Here is a 27340-nt window from a genome sequence, read left to right as displayed (position 1 = left end):
CTCTCTCTCTCTCAGTAAAGTCTTTTAACAACTACAAAACATTTACAAAACATGATAAAAAATTAAAGATTAAAGACAATGCAATAAAAGTATTTATGTTGTTAACTAAAACTGTCATCAATATTACTTATATCATGAATACTGAGAATTTAATATTAGCAAATTCAGGGTGCACGAAATTAATAAATATGATAATTGTTTTTAATATGCACGTTGTAACATAGATGTCACTCATTTCCTAAATCATCACTTATGTTTACTGTGAGTTTCCTTTTTTTAAAGAGAGAGAGGAGGGGCTGCCATAGTAGCAATAACTCACTTTAAGCAGCATTACTTGACTTATTAGCAACAACTTCCAATAGAAACAGGTTTAGAATTATGAGATATATATTGCACAGTGAAATGGATTAAATGAAGGAGCATCAGACTGAAGATCTAAAGGCTCTTGTTTTGATATTGTTTCTTTCTTTCAGGGAATGATATCAACAAATAATTAGTTTTCTGACATTTGGTTCAATCAATAATTTAATATCCAAATGATACTTTTAAAATTCTATTTAAAAAAAAAAAATCCTTAAATTTGGGGGAAAAAATGTTAAAGAAACGAACACTACTGGACAACACGACATATAAATAAATTATTTCTATTAATAAAACATAAACTTAAAAAAAGTAGTTTACCTATAATTAATGAAATTGTATAATTTTTTTTTGATCACTTGCTTTACTAAAATTTTCATTGTTTTTTTTTTTATTTTAGTCAATGGTGGCTGCCGATTCAAAAGATGTCAGATGGGCTGTCAAGAAACTATTCGAGGTCCAACTTGCTATTGCCCTGATGGTATGAAGCCTAAAGCTGACAAAGAAACAGAATGTGAAGGTAAATCATTATTTCCAGTCTTTTAAACTAGTAGAGCAACCTGGAATTGCCCATAATTGGATGAGGAACTCTATAATCCTTTTTATTTTTCACCCAACTTGATTATATTTTTTAAAATTCTTATTCTTTACATTCTATATATTCAATTTATAGAGTGAGGCTAAGCATTGATTTGGTGGGTAGAAGTAAAATTAATTTACATTAATCTTGGCATGTCTGGGATTTCCTGAAAATCAATGAAAACCTCTGTGTATTTTTTCTCCTGAATTTCTTATTACTATTTCTATTTTTTAATTGTAATAATTTTCAAGTTATAAATAAAATAATAAAAAAGAAAAATGCCGTATTTTATGGATATATAGCGCAGAGCAGACCACATAATAATGTTATACAAACTTTTATTAAAATAAATGTATTTATTCAAGTACACTGCATAATGTAGGTTCAGAATATAGTATAGGGTTTATAATCAGAAAGTCTAAGAGAATTTTTTGGAACTACAACTTTATGTATATAGATAAGGTAGTTCTTTTAGAATTATTTATTTGTTGTTTCTGAATTTTTTCGATGAAAATTGATAATTTTTATTGTTTGAATTATTCAGATTAGTGTTCTCATCTTAGATGTAACTCCTAAACATATTCAGGTGTATCTTGTTGAACTTTTAAATTTTCATGTTCATGGGTGATGGACTTACAGCCAGCTATTACTGTGGATTCAACAAAGGGTTCCATTCTTAATTTTCTACAGATTTATGAGTACAACATTCTTCAGGTTGATGGGACATATCTGAAGAAAGGCGGAAGTTAAAGCGGCTGAAACGTTGTGAGAATAACATCCAAAATAAAAACAGTAATCGGAATTATCCAAAAATTCCTCACAGAATATAATCGTACATTCAAAATGGATTAGAGTGAAAAAATAATTCTTAGCCAGATTTCTCCTCCATATTTCTCCTTAATAAATGATCACTTTTGCTTTGTATCCACTGATTTTTTATTCCAAGTTTTTTCTACTTGTTTTTAGACATGGATGAATGCAATTATGATGGTTTTTGTGATCAGAAATGCAACAACACACACGCCAGCTATGAATGCAGTTGTAATGAAGGTTACAAATTGATAGGTAAAAAAAAATGTGAGGCAATTAATGGTAAGTTGGATTACTTTTTCAGTTGTGCCATTCTCACTTAAAAAAATAATAAAAAAATTGACACTGTCTTATCTTTGATTCAATACAATATATTAGTACATATTGATAATTATTGATTTCTTCAATATTGCCATTTTATCTATTTTTGCCTTGTATAATTTGTATCTAACAGTGTCTTCAATTGAATTACTATGGCTTTCAAATATCAACTTCTTACACACTATGCACAATTCTTCAAACAAACTATTAACAGTGGTTTATATTTTTTGCTTGCTTTTCAGTTCCACCTTCAGAGAAACCAACACTTTTATTTACCAGTTCTGTAAATGTTCAACACGTGATGATGGATGGACATGAAATTAACAATTCCTCTTTCTTTCCGACTGCTTATCAAATCGAAGCCATGGATTTTAATCACAGAAATGCGTCTTACTGTTGGGTTGGTAGTCTTTCTTTAAAAAAAGAAACTGGTTTTGCATGACCCATATCACTTTGCAATTTAATTCATTTCCACTAATTGAAATCAATGAAACTAAACTAATCAATAAGGGGGAAAAAAATACTGCCATTATTACCTCAAATTTAATCTCTCTCACACAAATACTCACTACTGAAGAAATGTTAGTTTTTAAACATTGAAAAAAAAAAAAATTTCTTCAGTTAAAATTTTAATGAGTATATTGTTTTTCAAACCTAAGCCCCCTTCCTTTCTCTCTCTCTTGTAACTTTCAATGAAACAAACAGAAGGTAGATTGGTTAAACATGAGTGTAGAACACATTCTATCAAAAATGTCAGTGAAATATTTCATTTTATGAACCAGCCAATAAAACATTGAAAAAAATATTAATGGGTAAATATTGAGTATTTGAATCAGAAGCAGTGGCAGTTGACAACTTAAAACCTGAATTCTGAATTATTGACCAGTATTAAGCTTTGAAAGAAGCAGTAGCAATTACTACTACTCTGCCTACCACCTTTTTTCATCTATTCATTCCTCTCCTCACACTTCCACTTCTTCATACTGGAAATCGGGCCATGCACATTCACTTTTATTATTTAGATGCTCAAATTGTTTGTTTGAAACACAAATCTTTACGTAATTTGAATGACGAATGTGTGATAATATTTCCAATAAAAGATTTGTAACTAAACATAGTTAGCTTTTTTATTTAATAACATTATTTTATTGCATGTTTAAAATAGTTTCAGTTTGAAAACTTATCTATTTAGGGTTATTCTCTATTTGCTTGAAACATCTTTCTAATGGTATTCTCTATACAATTAGGCTCTTAACCTGTAGTTAAATAATGATTAATAATTTTTAATGTTGGAAATGTATTTCCAATAATATACAGTATGTTATGTATTAAACTGCGTTGTTGTTGTTGAGGTTAGAGTTTGTGTAGATAACATTTAAAAAGTGATTATCTAGTCTATGGCACTGGAAATAAGGAAAGAATATCACAAAGTAAAAAATGAGAGAAAATTAAAATTGTACAAATGACCCATCTCCCAAGCTTCGTAATCCTGCGATAATCACTTGTAAATTTATCCATGCAAACAATAGCATCAATGTAGTTCCACAGAAACATTTTCACTTTTGAATGTTGACAACCTTCATGTGGTCTCTCATGAGCACTCAGTGTTTTTTCTGGAAAGATCTGAGGGAAAGGAATACCAACAGAAATCATTTGATTAATATAAAATGAATGATGATCAACAAAAGTATCAACAAAAAAGCAAAAACAGCTTAATACATAACATATAATGAATAATGATGAATAAAAATGTTGCTTCAGAAGGTATAAGTGCAAATATACCCCTCTCCTTAAATGCAAACCTGGATTAATTTTAATTTTAAAAAATACAAAAATCAACAACTTTTATATGAAGTAAAAAAAAAAAATTATGCTGTTTAAATAAATATTTATCTTCTTAATTTATATTAGGATTTTCTTTCAAATTTTATTTGGCAGAATAATTTTCCAAAACTTTTAATGGAAATCATTGTAAGCTGCTTGTATTTTAAATCCATTTCTAAACAGATTAGACTTCATTTAACCTAGAATAAAATAAAAATAAATGCCAGAATGTTTTTTGTATCCTTTTTATTGAATGTGATGATGATGATGACAATATAATCCCATCTTACTCGTGCAAATCTTGCAACCATTATCAATGGACCAGAGGTCATCTCGTCAGCATCAGACAAGGCCAAACTATTTGCAAAGAACTTTGCAGCTAATTCTACCCTATGCGACGAAGGCCATCAACTCCCCATATTTCCTCCTATAACACAGAACACGCTAGGTAACATACAAATATCCGTGCATGAGGTTGCCAAGCTAATCAAGAACCTAGATTCCAGTAAAGCAACTGGCCCTGACGACATCTCAATTATAGTGTTAAAAAAGCTTCAACCAGAACTTGCTCCCATACTTACAAAACTGTTTAAGCGCTGCCTTAAGTAGAAGTGCTTTCCAACTCCCTGGAAGACCTCATCAGTTTGCCCTGTATTTAAGAATTCAGGTGATAAGTCATCTCCCTCTCAGTACAGACCTATAAGTCTCCTGTGTGTTATGAGTAAGTTGCTGGAATCCATATTAAATAGAGAAATAGTCAACCACCTCAGCAGAAACAACCTTCTTAGTGACACACAATATGGTTTCCGCTCTGCAAGATCTACCGCAGATGTGCTGACGGTTATATCTCACAGGATCAGTGAATCTCTTGACAAAGGCTTCCTTTCTAGGGCAATTGCTCTTGACATATCAAAGGCCTTCGACAAGGTATGGCATAAGGGTCTACTTCACAAGATTTCCAGCTACGGTATAACTGGAAATGTTTTCTCAATCATTAAATCATTTCTCTCCGATAGAGTAGTGGTTGATGGACAAAAATCAGAGGCCTGCAGTATTAATGCTGGAGTCCCTCAGGGGTCAATCCTGGGCCCAACTCTCTTCCTGATCTACATCAATGACCTCCCTAAACACATACTTAAATCATTCGTTGACATCTATGCTGATGACACGACCATCTACGGCAACACATCAAAGGCTGTAAATGACAAAGCTCTCTCTGATTCTCTCTCCTCTGATCTCAAGCGTGGTTCAGTGGGGGAAGATGTGGCTGGTTACCTTTAATGCATCTAAAACCAAACTCCTATCCTTACATCATCAATGCTCTGATCCCCATCTGGCATCAATTGTGATGGATGGCTCTCATCTGGAAGAGGCCCCGTGTTTTGACAAGTTTCTGGGTTTGACCTTTACTCCTGATCTGAAATGGAACACGTACATCAAGTCTGTTGCCAAGGTCGCTGGAAAGATGGTGGGATCCTTCTACCGCTCCAGAAGATATCTCACTACTGATGTAATTCTCTATCTATACAAAAGCCAAGTACGTCCAAGGATGGAATACTGCTGCCATATCTGGGCAGGAGCTGCTAAAAACAGCCTATCTTGCCTTGACAGAGTACAAAATAGACTTCGTGGCTTAGTGGGGGATGCCCTTTTCTCTACCCTGCAACCTCTCTCCCACAGAAGAGACGTTGCGAGCCTATCCTTGTTTTATCGTTATTTCCATGGCAGGTGCTCGTCTGAACTCCAATCTTTCACGAAAAACACCCGTCTAGCTGAATCCACTGTGAAAAATTTCCCCCACTCTTTATCTGTGCCTAAATCAAAACGTGGATTCCATGAACAAAGCTTCTTTCTTAGAACTGCACGCCTGTGGAACTGTTCCGTCTGCCTGCTTCCCACCTGACTACAACTTGGATGTGTTCAAGTCCAACGTTAACAAATTCCTAATGAATCGCCCCCTTAAGTAAACACTTCATCAAATCTCCACACTAACGTAATGTACTTGCAATAACCCTTATCCCTGAGTGGCTTCCGGGCCGTGATAAGTGGTGACCACTGTGGGGGGGGTGAAAAAAAAAAAAAAAAATGTTCATAAATTGGTATAATTCTCAAAATAGTCCATTGCTTCTAATAATTGTAACGTACAACATATTATGGCATAATCACATAGACAAACAATAGTTCATGTCAAATCACTGAAGTTAAGTGATATTAAGCCTTGTCGGTACTAAAATGATTGATCATTTGAAAATACCTTTGAAAATTTGAAAAGTGCTGTATGTGCTCTCCATTTATTTCAGCATTGTTTCTGATTGTACTGGACTTCTCCTTGCCACTGGGATCAGGCAAGGTGTGGTTGAAGATTACATAACTCTTGCTTCACCATTACATGCACAGTCATCCTTTGGTATCCATTATCTCTTGAGACTGAACAGAGGTTGTTATGTAACAAATTCCAATGAAGGAAAAGTGTTAAATTGCAGACTAAATAAGCTCATCTTGTATACTATTATATATATGAATCATGTGTATGCTTCATTATTTTCATTTAATATTTTAAAAAATCTGACGCCAAAGATGGTAAAGGAAGTGGCACTTGACTCAGATCTTGATCTTACCGTTTTCACTGGAACATTTAAGTGACATCTGAATTGTCTGTAAGACTTAATTGTCGTCACTTGAAGCAAACAATTGCTTGTATTTTATGATTTCAATTGTTAATGAGAACGGATATTCTTAAAATACAACCATGCAATCTGCAAGTTTTGCAATAAAAATGTTTTTCAAACTTAAGTGTGAAAGACTGATTGAGGAACAGATAATATCTCTTATAAAGATGCATAGATACATCTAATAATACTCAAACTTAAGCAGTGCAAATGATTGACCAAGGAATGGACCTAGCCACTTGGTTTTGTCTAAAAATATAATCCATTCAGTGATGAACATGCAATTTCAAACTTAAACACAACAAACTCCTCCAATAAGCATAGGTTAGATTTAGGTGTGTAAAAATAATGTTATAGAATGGAATTTTCCATCAGAAAAGTGAAAAAAAACCTTTTGGTAAATGTGCTGGTCATATTCCGATGACTTTTTTGTAGATCTACCTCTTAAAACAGATCCACATTAGGTTATATGAAGCAAAAAAGTGAAAAATCCCGTTAGAAGTTAAGATTAGAATTAGGGCAACATGTTAAGATATGACATCATGGACAAGAAGTCATAACTGGCAAAGAAGATAAGATCTTCCTCTTTTTGAGAGATGAGTCTAATGTACTTTCACAATCTCCTCTCTAATTTCAATCTGAGCATTTACCAATTAAAATGCTGTTTCAATTATCAGTGTACCAATGTTGACCAAAAAAGTCTATAAGACATGTGAGTGCAGTGTGATGTATGACGGTAAAATTTGGCTAATGAGAGTTGAGCATATTCTTTACAGAAATATGAAAATGCAAACTTTGTTGGCATGATTACATTTAAAAGCTGGGTGAGAGTTCTTGGGTTAATAGACTGTACATAAGTTGAGGTAGTCGAGTCTGTTGGCCAAGAAAAACATGGAAGGATGGACTTAAGAGATAGAAGGATAAAGATCTGGTTAGGAATAGGTTAATCTAAAAGTCAAAACTGAATATGATGAATGTTGGTGATATACCTTTCAATTCTACTATCAACATTATATTAATCGAGAGAAATTATCTCTGCTGACTGCTTAACTATTAAAAAAAATACTTGCAGCTTTTAAAAAAAAAAATCTATTAAAATATGTGCAATTTGTATTCGTTCACCCATTGGAGTTGATGTTAACATTGAATAAAATAATTTTAGCCTCAAAACCAAAAGAAAACTAATGTTTCAGCATTTTTGCAGTATGTAAATACCATTAATTTTTTTTATATATTTCAGATAACAAGTTTTAAAAATAGAAACTCGCAAGAATTGCAATGTGCAAGCTTAAAATCAGATAAAAATGAAGTTTGGGTAATTAAAACGGAATATAAATTAAAAGGTAAGTGCAATGAGCGTTTGTTATACAGTTGATGTGGCTGATATTGCTTAGTGTATTTGTTGCAATTTCTTTATTTAAAAATGTTTTTGTGTTTTATACTTTAAAAAGACCAAAATATAAACTGTCTGTAAGACGTTCTAGTAATTATTACCAACATAATTGTTTTAAAGTAAATACAGTTGGCAAATTAATCAAAAATAATTTATTTTTGTTTACCTACAAATTTGTGACATGTTTGTATAAAAAAATATTTAAAATATGTTTTAAGCAATTTAATTTGCTAACTGAGTAAAAGAATCCAATTATTTACCTACATTTGATATGGTTTAACATACAGGTCTACTTCACAAGACTTCCAGCTATGGAATATCTGAAAATGTCTCAAATCTTTTTTGCTCCAATATATTTATACAAGTATTTGTTGATGGGCTAAAATGTGAAACTCAAAGTATTAATCCTTGGCTCAACTCTCTTCCTTATCTTCATCAATGATTTCTGAAATAACATTGTAAGTTCATCTGTTGACATATATGCATATGACTACCATCTATGGTAACACTTCAAAGATGAACAACAACAACCAAGAACTCTTTAACATTCCATGAACAAAGCTTCTTTCTTAGAACTGCCCACCTACGGAACTCTGCTTTCTAACTGAATACAATATGGTCGTCTTCAAGTCCAATGTAAACAAGTTCTTGTTGAACCCCCTCCCCTAAATAATCCATTTCTACTCCTATTAATATGCTGTTGTCTTATTGACTACTGTACACTCATTAACCCTTATTCTCAAGTGGCTTTTGGGCCTTGATAAGTGGTGACTCCCATGTAAAAAAACAAAACAAAAAAACAATTCCTTTTAAGTAAGTTACATTTAGTGTCAAAATAGATATCCATACACATGTATTTATTATTTCAGTTTAGAAAATGTTTTATTTTGCAGGAATTGTTGACATTGCATATGATTGGATTGGTAAGAACTGGTATTTTGCTTACAAAAATCGGGGCACAATTGTTCTTTGCACAGAAGATGGTAAACGTTGCCAAACAATAAATCATTATGGTAAAGGACGTAGAGTCCGATCTTTAGCAGTTGATCCTACGAAAGGGTGAGTATTATTAATGATTTTCTAAAAGCTGTAACCATTTTATCCTTATCACTTTATATTTTTAGAATAATCATTGTTAAAACAGCTTCATTAATTTCTTTCAGTAAAAATTAATATTTCATAATATTTTACAAAGATTTAAAAAAAAAAAAAACACATTAACATTGTAGTGTCATAATAATTACAAGATGTTTTCTGAAATTCTTGCATAGATTTTCTTACAGGAATGCAAGTTCTACACTTTCACCCAAACAAAGCAGATTTCCCATGGATGAAATGTCTCTGCCTTTTGCTTGAAATCTGCTTTCTTTATTTTAAATCACTAGAACCTGAACTCCTTATTTTTTTACAAATTTTGCTGGGTTTTATTTTTCTCTCTCTCACTTTATCTTTTTCTTTTTCCCATTTTTTTCTCTTCCATTTTGTCCCTCCATCTTGTCTTGCTTTGCTGTCCTTTTCTCTATTATGACAGTTCTCTCTAAAAACTGAAAATGTTAATTTTACCAGGATGATTTAGACTTCAAATGATTCATGGAGAGTGAATGTTTTTGCCATTATTTGACCACATTTAATTTCTTTCTTTCTTTTGTCATTCTTTTTTCTTCTCTCACTTCATATTTCCCTGTTTTTCTCTGTTCCTCACTCTGTCTTGCCTTCCTTTTACCTCTTATGATCATTATCTCTGAAAATTGAAAATGTCAATTTTACCATAAAGTGTAAGATTTCAAAAGATTCATGAAAGAATGACTTGTGTACTCAGTGTCTTTCTCTTAATGTTGACTTTTGTAGTTGAAACTGATTTGAGTTGTTTAGAAAAAAAATGTGTTTTTTTGCATGACCCTCTCTTAACATACACACACACATGGTGAGGTGGGGCTCATAATTCAATAGATTGGGAAATTCATTTTGATTTCAGTGTTTTTTTTACCATTTGGTAATCAGATCCCTTTTTATTATTATGTTAGCCTACACAGATACTTTGTATATCCATTGTCTAATGTCTGACTTTTAATTACCTTTCCAGCTATTTATTTCACTCTGACTCTATTTCACATATGATATATCGGATAACAATGGAGGGCAAGGATCCAATGGCATTAGTATATAAGAAGATTGTTTACCCTGCAGCTTTAGCTCTTGATTATGCCAACGAACATGTCTATTGGTCAGACACTTTCTATGAAAGTTTAGAAAGAGTGTCATATCATGGAGAGAACAGAAACATTGTATTCTATGGAATCCAGGTGAGTTTGAACAGTTTCTTTTGAGATCAGATTCTACAAATGTGAAAATGACTTTGGTTCACCATTTTCTTTTCTTTGTTACCCTGCAATTATTGCAATTATAACTCTGACTCCACATGCAGCAAACTATCAGTGCAAATACTTGCATTCAGATAATCATGTCTAAAAAGATGTAACCATTTATTGTAAAACAGCATCAATTACTGAAAACATTGCAATTTTTTTTTTTTTTATAGACAGTTAATCTATACTATATCCCCATTCTCCAGATAGCTTCATTTTGTGAGCACTGTTCAATAGTTTATAATGTTCCCAATCCAAGTTTCTTGGGTCTGAACCACTGTGGTTACTCACACAATCAAAGTCCAAACATTTTCTTACAATCGCAATGTTATTTTCTGACCTGACTGGCTGTGGCCAACTACTGTGACCATCAATTTTGTCCTTTATATTTCTCATCGCCATTGTCCAAAAGGTGCTTTATCGTGAGCCTAATTAGAATGTTTCTTCTTTGAAAATCCTTCCAGAATTTTCATATAGTTTGGACAACTGATTTTGTTGCAAAGTAGACAATCTTAGTCCTTTTTTGGCCAGAATATCTTGTTGCCTGTTCTATTTCACTTGAAACTTATGAACCTGATTTCATAGAAATTATAATAAAATGGATAAATCTTTTGTGACATCCTTGTACAATAAACTATTTACAGTAGATATTGTTTAATCTCTAAAAAGTTTGGGAAAATGACAAACCAAACCATTGATATTTGAGGAGCAGCATTTATTTTTTACTTATTTTCTATTTGATCAGTCATTTCTTTGATCTTTTCTTTGCAGGTAAAGCATGTGTATGGCATAACAGTATTTGAGAATACCATTTATCTTGCCTATCATTATCTTGGCACCATAGTCAAGTTTGATAGGTTCAACCAATCCTATGTTCCTGTAACAATTAAAAAGCATCTAGATGACCCAACATCAATTCATGTATACCACAGACAAAGACAACCAGATCTCAAAAGTAAGATTTTTTATATTTATTGAAATTATCAAAAATACAAAAAGCAACACTCATGAAAAACAAAAACATTATTTAAATTACAGCAATAATAAGATACATCTCAAATAAGTAAATTATACCTAGCATAGTTGAATATATTTTTTTAAAGAATGTGTTTTTTCACCTTTTAGAATAGAATTTGTGTGTATATGTTCCTTATAGAAAGAAAGGTTAGAGAATCTGCATAAAATTTAAAGGTGTATTTTTATTTAAAAACTAGCTGGCCACTTGGCATTGCCCAGCCGTACATTATACTTAAACATGATATTTTAATTTATGCAGATTGCATATATATTATTATAGAATCAATCTTCTATTGATTACTGTATATTATGAGGAATACTTTGACTGGTGAACTTTTTCATAAAAAAAAAAATAAAGACATAATAATGATAACGCCATTCATAAAATTTCTGTCTGTGTTTGTTTACAATATCATGTCAGCTGATGTTTGGGCTTGACGATCTTAAACATAGTCTTTCTTCTCATAGATAAAATGGAAGAATTTTCACAGGAATATTTTACATTACACTGGCCAAGGAAAATAATTTTATTACTCCCCTGTAAAAATTCTTTTTATCTAGAAGAGAAGAGAAACTGTATATAAGATCGGAATTTTTTGATTTGCAATACTTATCAGATGAATTTCTATACAAAACCTATCTAAGAACACTGTCAGACATATAAATTACCTTTGTGTGAAATTAGCAAAAGATAAGCTCAGTTGCTTCAAAACCTATGAGGACGGCATTCACATAATGTGACTTTTATATAATAGTAGAGATACAACTGACAAAAGCAATAAAAAGTCATCTTGAATTTCTAACTGTACCTGTAAAGGGTTATGAAGACAAAATTAAACCTTCAAATTTATCCTATTTTATGAAATTTAAATCGTATATATAACATTTTCTGGATAATACACTTGAAGTGGTGCTGAATGTATGTTACTTCCATGTGTCGAATATCTACATGCCTCCAGTTCTAGGTAACCCATAGGAACAGAATCCCCTTAAAGCTTTAAATATGTATATCTGATTTTAAGAAAATTTAAGTAAAATGTAGAAGACTCTTATTCCGAGAATCATCCAACATTTCATCATCTTCTGACTGTATTAGAGGCAAAATCAGATGAGAAGGGGGAGGGGCAGTAAAAACAACGAAAATAATATGGTGTTATAAGTAAAAAGTACATGGTAATAATGCTCATTCAATCCCAAACAACATCATGTTTTTCTGTTAGTTTAAATATAAATTAAATATAAATCTCGATATCTTTGTGTTCTGTATAGAAGAAAAGATTAGAGAATCTGCACAAAAACTAAGTGTACGTATATGTAAACAATTTTTTAGGGAAGACAATGGAAATGGTTTAAAATCTCTAAGTGCCTCTTCTAAGAGAGCTAGGGTTAGAACTCTTTAAAATTTTAAATATATCCTGTTTTGATGATATTTAAGTTATGTGTATAACATTTCCTGAGAAAGACAATAGAAATGCTTCTACATTTCTTAAGATAGCTATGGAGGGAGAACCGCCTTTAAAATGTTAAATATATCCTGTTTTGATGAAATTTAAATTGTATGTATAAAATTCTCTAGGAAAGACAATAGATGCATCTCTAATCTCTTAACTCCCAATGAGCTGTGGGAGCAGAACTCCTTTGAAACTTCAAATATGTATATCTTCATCTTTTTATATAAAGGATTATTTTATTGAAGAGATTAAAAAAAAAACTTTTCTTCCTGATTTACCAAGAAAAATGTTTACACATATGATTTTCTGTGCTAGAAATGGTTGACGTACTTTCAACAAAAATGACCTTAAATTTAATTTAGTAGTGTGACCAGCCTGATAATAAACTATCTCTCATTATGGGGTCAACTTTTTGAAAAAGTTTATGAAGTACTCGGTTATTATATGCTTTTATAGTATGGTCTTAAATGCTTTTTTTTTTTTTTTAGCCTTGTTTTTCCATTTTATCTTGTAGTTAATAATATTTGAATTATCTTTCCTTTCACAGCAAATACTGTCCCTGATTGTGAACACATTGCAGTGCCCATACCCTTTAAACAAAAAGCAAAGTTAAAGTGTCTCTGCCAACCAGGATACTCAATCACTAATGGAACTAAATGTACAAGTAAGTTTTGTACCTTTTTAGAATCCATCACGATACATTTTCATTTACAACAAGATGAGATTACATTCATAATGACTTTACATTTGTTCAAAGCCCGCATTTTCAGTTATACACTGGACAAATAGTGCACAAGTGAGCAAAATTTATAGCATCACACAAACTTTGGATAAAGTTGGTACAATTGTTAGTGTTTTTAGATTTAATAATAAATTATCGCTTTAGCATACTTAGTAGAAGTAAATTTTCTACCTCTTCAAAATCCTGACAGTTTATTTAACATAAACCATTACAATTGAAGTAATATAATTTATTTATATTTGTTTGTTTATGTATCTCTGAGAACTAAATATATTTGAATAAATTGTGTGCCATATTTGGTTTGCTTAATGTCTCTTTTGATTGATCACTGAATTAAAGGTAAAATTATATTCATTTACTAGTTTACATTTTGTGAACTGTTCAAAGGACTGAGACCTACTGAAACCAGTATGTAGAGATTATGTTAGCTATTATGAATTTCGGGAATGTTACATTAAGTACATTTCAGGATGACCTGGTGTCAAATGGAAATAGAATCAGTGTACATAGCATGAGTGATATGAGTATTTAAAAGTCATCTCTATACATATTAGGAGCAGCTATCAATGATATTAGAAAGAAATGATCACGTTAGAGAGACAGGACAATTTGAGACGGTTGACAATGTCATGCCCTACAATGTAGGAATCTGAGTGAAAATTTCTTCGAGACTGTACATTCATAGACTATTTTTAAGGCTTATTAAGAAAGCTAAATAAGGAATTAATTTTAGTCTTTTTTTTGGTCTCTCACCCTCATAAATGAACTTCTCTTCCCAATAAAACCTTTGAAACTGCAACAAGTCTTCGTTGTTCCATGCATGAGCGAAACAGCTGATCAACATTCACTAGATCACGCAATGATACAAGGAACGACACACATCGAGGGACAACAATCGAATGGTGAGGACCGAGCTACGTATGTACAAAAGACTCATATTTTTGATCACTCACAAATGCAACAAGTATGTATTTGTATGGAACAACTATGTGCTTCCCCTTGTTTAACATTTTCTTTGGTTGTGGGAATGTTACAAGAGTTCTTAATTCTATTTTTTTTTCTTCTATTCACCTCAAGCAAGGCACACTGCGCCTTCAGTATAATGAGTTACTGTGAATTAGGATCCAGATTTACAGGTACTGAGGAGTTGTGAAAGGAAAGAAGATATTAAAGTAGAAAGCCTAGCTCAATACTCCATGCATTGGCTTTTTACAGATAAAAGATATTGGCAGATGTGAAAAGTTTTCTAGCTTGATAGGCGACCACCTTTTTTTTTTTTTGCAACAGACTTAACAGTATCTTCTATTTTTTTTATTTGAATGAACTCTTGAACAGAGTGCTATGATTCATGGCATTTGATGGTTGGAAAGCTTTTTTATAATTTGTAAAGGAAAGGAGCTTTGTCTTAGCAACATTAAATATAATAATCTACTTTTTTTCCAATCATTTGACTGCAGATTGGAAGTCGGGTTAGGTTCAGGTTCAGCCATTCCTTCAAATATGTGTGTTCGATTTGCCTACATGTTGAAAATAGAACATGGTCTCATCAGTAAATATCCCCATCTTGAACAGGATTGCATCAGAGAGGTAGTTTATAAAATCAAGAATAATAAAAGTCTAAAGATCCACTCCTGAGACACGTTCTCTTTAGTGTGGTGTTGTTTAGAAGTCTGGCCATCTAAGAAGAAACTGATTATTTTAAATATTCTCCGAGTAGTATTGTAGGAATTAATTATCTTGAAAAGGCCTTCATAAAAAGACCTTGTGAAAGCACTATTGTCCTTGCTTCACCTGTCTTAGCCAAGGTATGATATATGCATTCAAAGATTACTGTTACCCCCAGTAGGACAGGACTGTCTAAATCCATACTGTTGGTGAGAAAAGAGATGATCATTTTCAATATGGCAAACTATCACTCAGTTAAGTAATGATTCAAAGACTTTAGCAAAGAGCAAGAGGAAATTTATCAGGTGATATATCTTTGATATGCTTCTATGGTGGTATCTCTATGCCAATCTAAAAGACAAAAACAGTAGATTCATGTGCGTTTTTGCTGCTAAATGACTTTCGTCGGCGTTCTATTCGTAGGAAAATCATGTTTAATTTTCGATTTTTGAGCGATTATTTGGGAAAAATAGGTAACTTTACACGAATAGGGAGGATTTTTTCTTTCATGTTTGAGTGATCCGTCTGTGATTTTTCATTTTAATATACTTTCATAGAAATGTTTCTGTTATGTAAAAAAAAAAAAAAAAAAAAAGATTTTCTTTACATCACAAGTGTCACGCTCATACATGAATGCTATAGCTAATATAACATACTGACTCAATGGGTCATGGGTAGTTTAGTTATAGATATATTTAGTTCTCAAAATCCCATCAACAAACAAATATTGATAACCTAATACACTTACTACTCACATTGGTATCGAAAAATAAGAAAACAAGTGTCACAAACCATTTATTTTAATTCCAAACAATATAGACTTAAGACTAATGCACTGTAGAATTCTGCTATAATTCTTTGCACTGTTGGAAAGACATTTCTTAAATAGTAAACAGTGTTGTCATAATGATTCTCTTGATGACCTTTGTCTTCAAAAATTTTTTGATCGCATTGAAAGCTTCTATCTTTTGCATAGTTATGAAGAAGTAGATACAAAGAAATCTTTTATTTATAATTAAAGAAAGTTGAAGCTGTTTAGACTGCATGACAGACTGTGTATGAAAACAGTTTTTCAGGTTACGTATCATAAGGCATTGAACCAGATTATTTGAGGAGGCAGTGAATGCAAAATCAATCAACAACTTCAAGAACCATATGGAGAAATATATGAAGATAGAGGTTCACTCAACACAATACTAGTCTCTGTGACTTTCAGTTCACTTTGATGCTTAGTGAGGAAAGAGCTGGACAAAACAAAAAGGTCACACAGATTAAGATCAAATTAGTAAGCAGGTTATTCCAGCACAGTGATGTTCATCTTTTGTCAGTCATAAACAGCTTAAAAATGTGATTTAAACAAAAGTACCCTAAAATCTTTGGACCGATTCTTATACGAGTTCATAAAGAGATTCTGTATTGGAGGGTTAGGGTTAATACATGCAACATACACACACACACACACAGTTCTGTTAGTATAAATCCACGTTCATTAAGACATTCTTTTTCTTTACGTCTCATTTAAATTTTCTTGAACTCCTAGATAAATGGCACACATTATACTGATTTACAAGATTTAAGCAAATTTTGTTCATCTTGGCACCTCATAATTGAAAATTAACAAAAATATGCATCACCAACAAATTTATCTGACTAATTGATTTTCAGAAATTGAAGAGCCACAGTTTTTGATCTACACTAATGCTGAAGAGGGAACAATTGTTGGTGCATCTATGCAGGCAGATTACGCAGCTGATGTGATGAAACCAATTCAAGGACTTTTGCGACCAGCTGCCCTCGACTATGATCCTCGCTCGGGATATATCTATTATTCTGATATTGCTCAACGGCAGATTGGCCGCTATCACATCAACAGTGCAACAAACACAGAAAACTTCCTGGATGTTACCCGCGGTTAGTATATATATTTATATAGTTCCTCATCTACAAAACGATATTGAATATCTGTCATTTTTCTTGAATTATGTATGAGCGCATTTCTGTGTGAATGTTATCTATGTAAGTGCTGAAGTTATAAGAGACGATTTCCTTGTTAAAATCCCACTAAACTTTCATTTTCATTTTGCATACTTTATCTAGGTACAATTACTTGTGCTGGTCTTGCTGTTGATTGGGTTGGAAACAATTTATTTTGGACTGACCAACGCCTTCAGACAATCAATGTTGCTCGACTGGACAAGAAAGAAAGTTGGAAAGTTCTACCTGTTAATTGTACTCACCCTAAGGCCATTGTAGTTGATCCTTTTGAAGGGTAAATAAAAATCAATTATTTTTCTATTTCTTTTCAATCTTTCCTTTTTCTACTGTTTTATGCCATTTCTAGCTTCATCTAAACTCATGCAACAAGAATTCTTTGTTTACACCTGATGTATGGATGCTAAATGGATAATATTTGACAAATAGTTTTTCAAAGTGAATAAAATATGATCATGGTAAACAATTTTCACATAGTGATGATAAAAAGATGTAGTGTTAGTAGCAAGAAAACTTCAGTTTTGTACATTGCTTTTGAATGAATTATTTACAACATTTTTTCCTTTGGAAATTGAAAGCTAAATTTATTTATGTTGATTTTTATTTGTTTTGATTGATAGTCTCATGAAAGTAAAAAAAATCTTAGAGAATATATAATGTGACTGTACAGATAAATTTCTCATTGATATTTTCTCAAATAGACCCCAACAATATCCTCTGTTATCCATTTTTGTCATTATTTGAAAACTCGAGTTTTGAAATAATTTCATTTAAATTCAAACTATTTTTTTACCTGAATATATAATGTATTCCAAATGTATATTTCTCTTTTTTGGAAAAGAATTTAATTGTAAATTTTGTAATCAATAAATTACTAGTGCAGAAAGAAATTTGTTTAACCAGAAAGAATGTCTGATAAATTAGATACATTGAAATAAAAAAGAAATAGAAATGCAGAATCATGTAAAATCATCATCCGGATCCTCATAAACAAATTTATGTTTCATGATTGTTTCACATGCGTTGAATCTTAAAATAATCTTTGCCGACCTTCCTTGCAAGCTTCCAACATCCAAACTGCACAATCTGATATTTTAAAATTCACTTTGAAAGACATTTCAGTAACGGAGGCAAAAGTTTTATAGACTGGATGCCCTTTCGATGTCAACCTAGTGAGGTGATGGAGACTAATATTTTTATGACGACACCATCAAGCTAAAGAGTCACTTTAAAACCCAAATCAAATTCTTATAAAAAGTTTAACATTTGATCTGTATATTTATATACATTTTGCTATCATTTGTCTGACATTATCTAAAACAAAATTATGACTAGTAATTGGTAATACTGTTTTATATATTCATTTATATCCTATATTTTTACTGAGTGATTTCAACTGAGTATTCTTGACCCATGCTTTTCTTCATTGGACAATTTCTCATTGTAAACTAATTCCAAGACTTCCATCACAACTATATCAAAAGGTTAGCCAACAAAAGAAACCTGTTAAAGATAATAAAATAACTTGTCTGTAAACCTGAGTACTCCACGTTCAAATTCAGTTTGTTCCACAGAAATACATTCATCAAACCCCTATTGGACCTTGTGTCTAACCTCCTAAAAAGGAGTTCAATAAAACAACTTGTCTCAAAAGTTAATGTCTAAACAGTTTTTCTTAGGAATTTACGCAAATAAATCTTTATGTATTTCTTGATTTTTATCCTTCTTTGCAGTTATATTTACTGTTATATTATATCTTTGCAGTTATATTTACTGTTATATTATATCTTTGCAGTTATATTTACTGTTATATTATATCTTTGCAGTTATATTTACTGTTATATTATATCTTTGCAGTTATATTTACTGGACTGACTGGGTTTATTACCCAAGTGATCCTACTGCTTCAGCTACAATCCAAAGAGCAAATATGGATGGCTCCAACCAGATAACATTTATACCAAAGGAAATCATTTTTCCGACAGGGCTTTTCTTGGATGCTGATAATAAAGATCTCTACTGGGCTGATTCCTCATTTAATTGCATTGAAAAGATCAGTCTAAATGGATCCAAAAAGGTGAGATTAACTTTACCTTAGAATTTAAGGATTAGTTTAGTTATTGGTTTATTCCGTACATCCTTTATTTAAACTCCTTTGACTCCTTCATCTATATATGGTCTCTATATAAATATGGTCTATGTATGGTCTCTATCAATTCACTGTTTTGATACATCATTGTAATTCAACTTCATATTCCAATAGCTTATTTTCAAGACTAAGATCAAGAGTCATCTCCTATCTTTGAAATAAGCATCTTTTGTTCTTGTTAGCTCCTTACGTCAGTGGTTTCATGCCTTGTTTGGAGCCATTTTCACAAAAAAAAAATTGAGGCACCATGGAAATTCCACAGTGCTTTCTACATCAATCTAAATAATTTATTTATAATGATACTATACCTTTTGAAAGAATAAATGTCTGTCAATACTGTTAAAAAAAGATAACTGTAGTGGATGTCATAAATGTTGTCTACCATGTCGAAAAAGGTAAAATTAAATAAAGAAGCAATGCTCACCAAAATATGCAACTTACAAACTGTATGAATTTATTACGGGCAACTCGTACAAGATATGTTTTATAAGAGAGTCAGGAGAAGAAAAATCTCCACACTGCATGGCATCCCAGATAAGAGATAGAGAGAGAAAGGAAGTTGATATTGCCACCATTTATATTTAAACATGCAAGTTTGGAAATAAGGGGCGATAACTGTATATGTCTCGAACTTGAGGGTCTTGTGCACTGCGTGTGAGCCAGGCTGAATAGTAGTTTAACAAACATCTCTATAATAACCCCTTTCTTCTTCTGTAAAAATAATTATTACTGCCTGCTAATTATTTTTTAAATAAATAAAACGAATATGTCTATTTATTTAAGCTCATAGGAATTTAATTCTTTTTAAAACTATAACTATTAAATAATTGAACTAAATATTCAAATAATTAAAATGAATGCCAAATTTTGAAATGTATCTATTTAAAATTGTACTGCTTTGGTTAATGGGACGATGTAATTTGATTTTGTAACAGCTCATTGTAAAATGGGAAAAGTAATTTTTTTGTCTTAGTGACATCAGATCAATCACTATTTTGCTAATTTAAATTTGTGCGAAAGGTGATGACGTACATACAAACACGCATAATATGGAAGCTATAGCGATCTAACTTTGACAACTTGACTTTTCTGTTTATATTAGATTGCACTCCAGAATGTGGATAGCTTCTAAGCAAAACAATTTTCACAATTCGATTAGTTACCAGCGGGTAGAATTTGCAAATCAAATTAAAATATTTTAATTTCAAATTATTTCAAGCTTTATCATTCGTTATTTTATTGATTTTGGCTTAATAGTAAGCTGTTGAGTTAAAGGTTTAGTATTATCATTAATTTTTGTTTCTTATTTATTTTTATTTGTATTTATGCAGCCTGTGAAAATTCTCACGTCTGATGAAAACTACATGCAACATCCATACGACCTTGTTGTCTTCAACAGAACCCTCTATTATACAACTACTGGATCTCTCAATGCTTACCACCTTGAAACTCGTGAACATTATACTCTACGAAATAACAGCATCCTCTCACATGACCTTGCATTATTCACAAAGAAAATTCCACCAGGTAAAATTGGCAATTTTCTCTTTCAATTTTTTTATGATTTTCTTTTCTATTATAATTTATGTAGGAAAATTTGTTTTTATTTTTTACAATTCAATTTTGTTTTTAGATTACACTGGAATTGACTATTACAAACTACCAATACTGATTTAATAAAACTTATCCTATTTACTAAATTTTAATAGCTTTGCAAAAGAAACTCACATCCCTATTCAAATCACTTTGGAGATTAGAAATTTTTGGTTGAGCATTGTATTAGAATAAACAAACATGACTGGTGCCATGCTATGCTAATTAATGGCCCAAAAGTTGTTGTAATAAAAATTAAGTTGCAAAACAAGAACGATTTTTTATTGCTTACACTTTGTTGTAGTGAAATGCTGACATTTTTAGTGCCTTCAGTTTCACATACAGCCAACTCCCCAGTTTGTATTGGAGGGAGCAAAAGGCTGAATGTGTGCTCACTTCAGACCAAAATTTCACATTTTTTTCTTATTTGATCAAACTCTAAAAATTACTCAAATCAGCATACAAATAATAAAGTGCTTATATTTTCAGTTTAGTCTCAATCTTGAAATTATCAAAACAGTCCCAATTGCATTATCTACCCACAGTCATGACTTACTCTGTGTTACTATCTAAGTTATAATTCTTATTTACTATCCTCTTCTTTTTGATCGCCCCTGGAGTAATCTTGAAAAAAAATGGGGGAGTGTCGTTTTGATTGCAACAATCAGGAATAGTTATTTTGTCACCTGCCTTATTAACTAGTATTGATTATGCTGATCATGTTGCCTCACTGTCTTGATTCAAGCCAAGAGATGTTGCTGTTAATATTTTACTGACACAAATTTATGGTTGCAACAGTTGTAATGCATGATCATCTTTAAATAGTAATTCTCACCGACCATAAAAATGCTTTGAATATTTCAAGATTTCAAGGTAATTCTACTGAAAGTCATATTTCAAAAACCAGAACACTTTAAGTCTTTGAAATAACCATTTTGTTTGGAAATTAATATTTTTTCACATGCTTTAATAAATAATTTACATTTTATATTTGAAGAGTTTTTAAATATGATTCTACTCTTTTAGTCAATTATGTTTGAATGCACTGCATATAAATTTTATTGTTTTTTCCTGCTTTTTTGCAAAACTCAATCATGTTCTGCAAAATCAAGAAATAAAAACATTTACCCTCCCCTTTTTCCCTATCCACCCCTCTTTTCTTTCTTTTGCCCTTTTTTAGTTGTGGCGCTATCAGTAGAGCATTACACCGACTGCCCCCTGCAGAGGGTAAAAGTCGTGGGTGGCGACTCGTGATGCCTTAGGATGGGATCCTGGCAGTTGAAGGACTTGGAGGATTTAACACTCCCACTTCCCAACCCACCACTTTGGCCCTTAATTGGGCAAGACGGATTGTCAGAGAGGCCCAATCTGATCAATCGGCTAGCCACGTCAAGCCCTAATACTTACTTACATAAAACCAACCTACTTCAGACAACATAAACAATTAGACACCTCCAAAAATCGTCTGACTCTTGATCAAAAAAAGGAGATAGAGCATAAGTATCAGAAGATAGTGGCAAGGGTCAATCTACTAGTATGGAAAAGCTGTTACAGGAAGGGATTAAAACTGAAATTTCCATCAAAAATGGGTCAGGAAAACAGAAACCTAAAATGCTTACAGCCCCCTACTAGTGTGAGCATACCTTCATTGTATCCCTGGGATAATAGGGCGAAAGGGATTCCCCCTTAATATCTCCAACTGATGGGCTCTGAGGCGGGTGGGGAGCAAGGAAGATGAAATATAAAAAAAATTAACCCATGGTAACCAACAAAAACAAAAGACCCCATATTGAATCTAGCTAAGAGTACTCGTACACAGACTCAATCAGAAGCAGACAACAAAACCAATGATAAAATATTCTCAAGTCATCGTTTTTGAGTCAATAGAGAGCAACACTCCAATTAATTATCCCCCTTCATCATTGAAAATAAAATTAGATCTACAACAAAAACCACATCGATTAAAAAAACTAATGAACGACACTCTCTTTATAGAAGTAACCAATAAATTCTCAGCAACTACACTCCTAAACCAAAACCATATCCACAACTGTAAAATAAAAACTTACACCCACACCACTTTGAACTCCTGAAAGGGCATGATAAAAAGCCCAGAACTCTCATTTTGTTCGCCAGATAAAATTAAAAGTAACCTAAAGGAACAAGGCATCATAGACATCCAAAGAGTAGCAATAAAAAAAAAACAACAACCAGATGATTCCAACGAACATCTACATCCTAAACTTCAACATCCCTAAACCTCCAACTGAAATAAAAATTGGAGATCTAATAAAAGAACCACTTAAAACCATACATAATTGTCTACAAAATACAAAGAAAAAAATGGTTAACTGTCCTAAAACGTTGGAATAGCCCTAAAAATTAAGATTATTTACATAAAATTTTTATATTTGTCAAATTTGTCAGTGTGTTCAGATTTAAGTACCTAAAAAAAGGGTTGATCACATATTTTGTGGAGGCAGATGAGGGTGATTTAGCAGGTGTTAATCTACAATAATACCAAAGAAATCTTGCAATATATTCATTTTCAAACAGTCCTTGTATTAGATTTCAGTTTATTGTACGTAAAATGCATTGCAATCAAACTTTGAGTTCTTTAACTTCTTTTTTATTTAATGAATACATGGATTTTTTTATGGTATTGCAGCATATTTATGTGTATTTACTGCAGATTATTTTGAAACCATTAATTTATGGAGGTTTTCAGTGCCATAATCTGGTTCCTTACACAAAAGTACATTTATAGGGCAAATTTACTTGTTTTAACAAAAATATAGAATTTTTACTGAAAAAGTGGTGTAAAAAATGTAACCAAACAGAGATAGTCATAAAGTGGGGAAAATATCCAAAAATGAAAGGCACAAAAATGTTCATAACTTATTTTTGCTCAGATTTAAAAAAATTAAAAAGATTCATTTTTAGCTTCAAACTCTATGTATGCTATTATTGAGATACTTTAAGCAATTACAATTTTTTCATGCGTATTGCTAATTTAAAAGTTTTAATTTTTATCATCACGAAAAGGGACCAAATCGATTCTCTTTGTTTTGTATATGTTTTCCAGTTGGTCTAAAAATCAATAAATTATTTGTAACTTGGAACTTAAAATTAAAAAAAAAAGAATCTGATATAATTTGTTTATATCTTAATCATTACAGAAATAATTCTATTGTTTTCTTATATTTTATAAGATATTTATAAATAGAATTGTTTTAAAGTCCTTTTGTATTATTTAATTATTTGAACAAAAATTCTATATCGTAATACAAATTAGTTTTTCATGTTTAAATTCTATTTGAAAAATAAGTACTTTGATTTATTTTCAGGTGCCAACAAATGTAGTAAAAACAACGGTGGCTGCAGTGACTTGTGTCTTGCACTACCCAATGATACTTATGTGTGTGCTTGTCCAGAAGGAAAAGAATTGGTGGATAAAACATGTCAATGTAAGAATATTTTTTATTTTCTACAAGAATATCTGTACCTGGATGGATAAAATTAATTCATCAGATGGAACAGTTTAAAACTACTTTTATGTTCCCTTACAAAGATAAAAATAAAGATATATTAATACTAATGCATATGTGTAGAATCCTTATTACAATTTTGATTAAAATCCATTACATGATTTTGATTCTAGAAAGTGTCTAAAATCTAACACTTAAGCTTTAAGGGTTTTAAAATAAATTGAAAATAAGGAAATCTTACTTGATTTCTGTCTAATGACTATTAATCAAATCTGTAACATTTGAATTCTTAAATGAGATGTTGAGATTATATTTATGCCTCTTAAAACCTTTAATATAGTACAAAAAGAAAATTGCAGAAATAATCTAGTTCTTAGAGTAATCTTTTCTGTTTCAGTGGTGATATGCTTTGTTTGGGGCAAACAAAGGTAAAAAAAAAAATCTGTTGTTCAATATATTGAATGTTAGCCCCAAAATTATTTGAATTTAGATCATGAGTCTGCTTGCTCCATGTTTCCTCAGCCATACCAACATGCAGAAATTTAAATGTAATCTGAACAAACATTTTGCTGCTCAACTCCTCACTTAGGTTTCCTCCTCTCCCCTATAAATTTGGGTTTTATCAATGTATCCTCTCATGATTTAATGGCAATATTCCTTGGTTTGGTTGAACCAAAGTTAAAAACATAAAAAAATAATTATTTGAATGAAATATTTCTAATTCTTCAGATTAATAAAAATCTTTTTGAGAAAATTCTCTGTAACAATAATTTGTAATAATAATAAAAAAAAGAAAATCCATGTAAAATGTTCATATTAATTTGTTTCTCTTTCTCTCTCTCTTTCAAAAGCTATTAAGGGATACAAACCACCAGAAAAGTGCAGTGCAGAAGATGAGTTTTCTTGCAACAATGGCCAATGTATTACAAACTTGTGGGTTTGTGATGGCGACAATGATTGTGAGGATAATTCAGATGAAAACAGTACATTTGCAAAAAGAGATTGTGGTCAGTATACTTCTCTTCTTATTCAGTTGTGTAAACTCTAAGTTAGAAATGCAGATAACACAGCAATAGATTAATTAAACCTCTTTATAAATTTCAACAGGAACATAAGGCAGTTGTGAGACTTTATACCTCCAATTAATAATGTAAAGTTAGATCAAAGTCTTATAAGTGCCTTACTTCTCCATATTATATGAAGTATTCATGAAGTTATGCCATAGAAATATTGATATCTCAAAAACTATCAGATCACACTGACATTTAATAATTTAATATGATAGTTACTGCTATCAAAGACCATCAGGTCCATATTTGGAAAAGAAATTGAATGTTGAAATTCTCTAAAAATGTTGACCTTGACTGAACTTGTAACATAAAGATAAAGGTCAAAATCATATAAGATGCACAATGTCATTGGCTTCAATATGAGGCAAGTAACAAGTTTCTCTGACGAACAAAACTGAATATGTCTTTTCTTTTTCCATTGACCCTTCATTTAGATATCTTAAAATTTAATCAGTTTGACTAAGTTTGGGGACAATTAGTCCAGTAATGTGGATGCTAGGCTGTGCACAACAGACATAGTATTACATTTGACCAAACATGAGGGTTATTTCAAAAGTAAAGCCTTCTATTTTTTAACTCAAAAAGTTGAAGAGTTATGAAAATGGGAATGTTACAAGTAAAACAAGCAACTATTTGTGCTTCAGAATTTATTTTTCTGCATAGTCATCACCATTCTCAATACACTTTTGCCAGTGATGAATGATGGCTGTGCATGGACGTTTGGAGTGCGCTTTGTCATATGAGGGTTGTTCCAAAAGTAAAGCCTCCTACATTTTATTTACTTCAAAAGTTGAAGAGCTATGAAGACAGGAGTGATACGAACAAACTTTTGTGCTCTGGAGTTTATTTTTCTACATCATCACTATTCTCAGTACACTTTTGTCCACAATTCAATGACACATCTCTGCTTCTGACACATGTTCATAACAGGGGTTGCTTTCTTAGAATCTCACACTATCAATATCTGCAACAGAGATGAAACTTAAGTCATAAATGCATAAGTTCAGTTATCATAACAATGCAATATGCAATACCCTCTGATCCATTGGAGTGGAAAAAAATGAGGAAGCATTACTTTTTGAACGCCTGACATACATTACCTCTTTAGCAGAGGTAATAATGAAATTTTTTGCATTCTTTTGAATTTTTTTATCATTTAAAGAAAATATTGAACTTGATTAAAATACACTTTTTATGATGCTTACAAAGAAGCTACATTTATTTGTATTTATTGGATTCGTATGGATTCAATTTCTAGATTGTTTTTAAATAAAATTGAAAAATAAAATTATTTTTGTTAGCTTATTTGAAAATTTTAAGTTAAAAAATAAATTATTTTAATTACAGTGACAGTGTCATGTGGGAATATGATTATGTGCAATAATCACAAATGTATCCCTCCTCAGTGGATGTGTGATGGAGAGAAAGATTGTCCTGATGGAGGGGATGAAGCTCCAGAGAATTGTAACCGATGTAAGTTGATTTCTCTTCAATAAGAATCTTTATTGAAAATAATTATTAGCATTCACATCAAAACTACGAATGATGTAGTTGATGTGAAACATTTTATAGTTTTCAATACATTATGTTGTGAAATGAGACACTATGTTATGTGTAAGTTCAATACCAAACATGTTTACACTTATGATTCTGCCGTGAAATAAAATAAATAATAGTATGACACAGATACTTTATCGTTGTTTTCATTGCAAGTGCTCATCTGAGCTTCCATTTACAGTCCTAAACTTTCACGAAAAACACTTGTCTAGCCAAAATCACTATCAATAATTTCCCACACTCTTTATCTGTGCCTAAACCTAAATGTAGATTCCATGAACAAAGCTTCTTTC

General features: G+C 31.6%; 1 protein-coding gene across 5 annotated transcripts in view; it reads left to right on the top strand.

The window, feature by feature from the left end:
* Positions 1-27340, top strand: part of LOC145239869 (prolow-density lipoprotein receptor-related protein 1-like) — a 520067-nt gene that overhangs the window by 322198 nt on the left and 170529 nt on the right. For all 5 annotated transcript variants that reach the window (XR_013862384.1, XM_080103450.1, XM_080103451.1 and 2 more), the window contains exons 5-19: positions 761-880; positions 1907-2032; positions 2314-2471; positions 7805-7907; positions 8851-9016; positions 10041-10260; positions 11095-11278; positions 13339-13455; positions 16864-17109; positions 17296-17467; positions 19048-19267; positions 20671-20866; positions 24280-24399; positions 25272-25427; positions 26838-26963. Coding sequence is in view for 4 of the 5 variants with exons in the window: in XM_080103450.1 (XP_079959576.1) it covers positions 761-880; positions 1907-2032; positions 2314-2471; positions 7805-7907; positions 8851-9016; positions 10041-10260; positions 11095-11278; positions 13339-13455; positions 16864-17109; positions 17296-17467; positions 19048-19267; positions 20671-20866; positions 24280-24399; positions 25272-25427; positions 26838-26963 (2430 nt within the window). In the remaining variant the exon portion in view is untranslated. The remainder of the gene's footprint in view (positions 1-760; positions 881-1906; positions 2033-2313; positions 2472-7804; positions 7908-8850; positions 9017-10040; positions 10261-11094; positions 11279-13338; positions 13456-16863; positions 17110-17295; positions 17468-19047; positions 19268-20670; positions 20867-24279; positions 24400-25271; positions 25428-26837; positions 26964-27340) is intronic.

This window comes from Euprymna scolopes, chromosome 19 (genome assembly GCF_053919585.1).
Source record: "Euprymna scolopes isolate OS-2025 chromosome 19, ASM5391958v1, whole genome shotgun sequence".
NCBI lineage: Eukaryota > Metazoa > Mollusca > Cephalopoda > Sepiida > Sepiolidae > Euprymna > Euprymna scolopes.
This window is presented reverse-complemented; position numbering and strand designations above follow the sequence as displayed.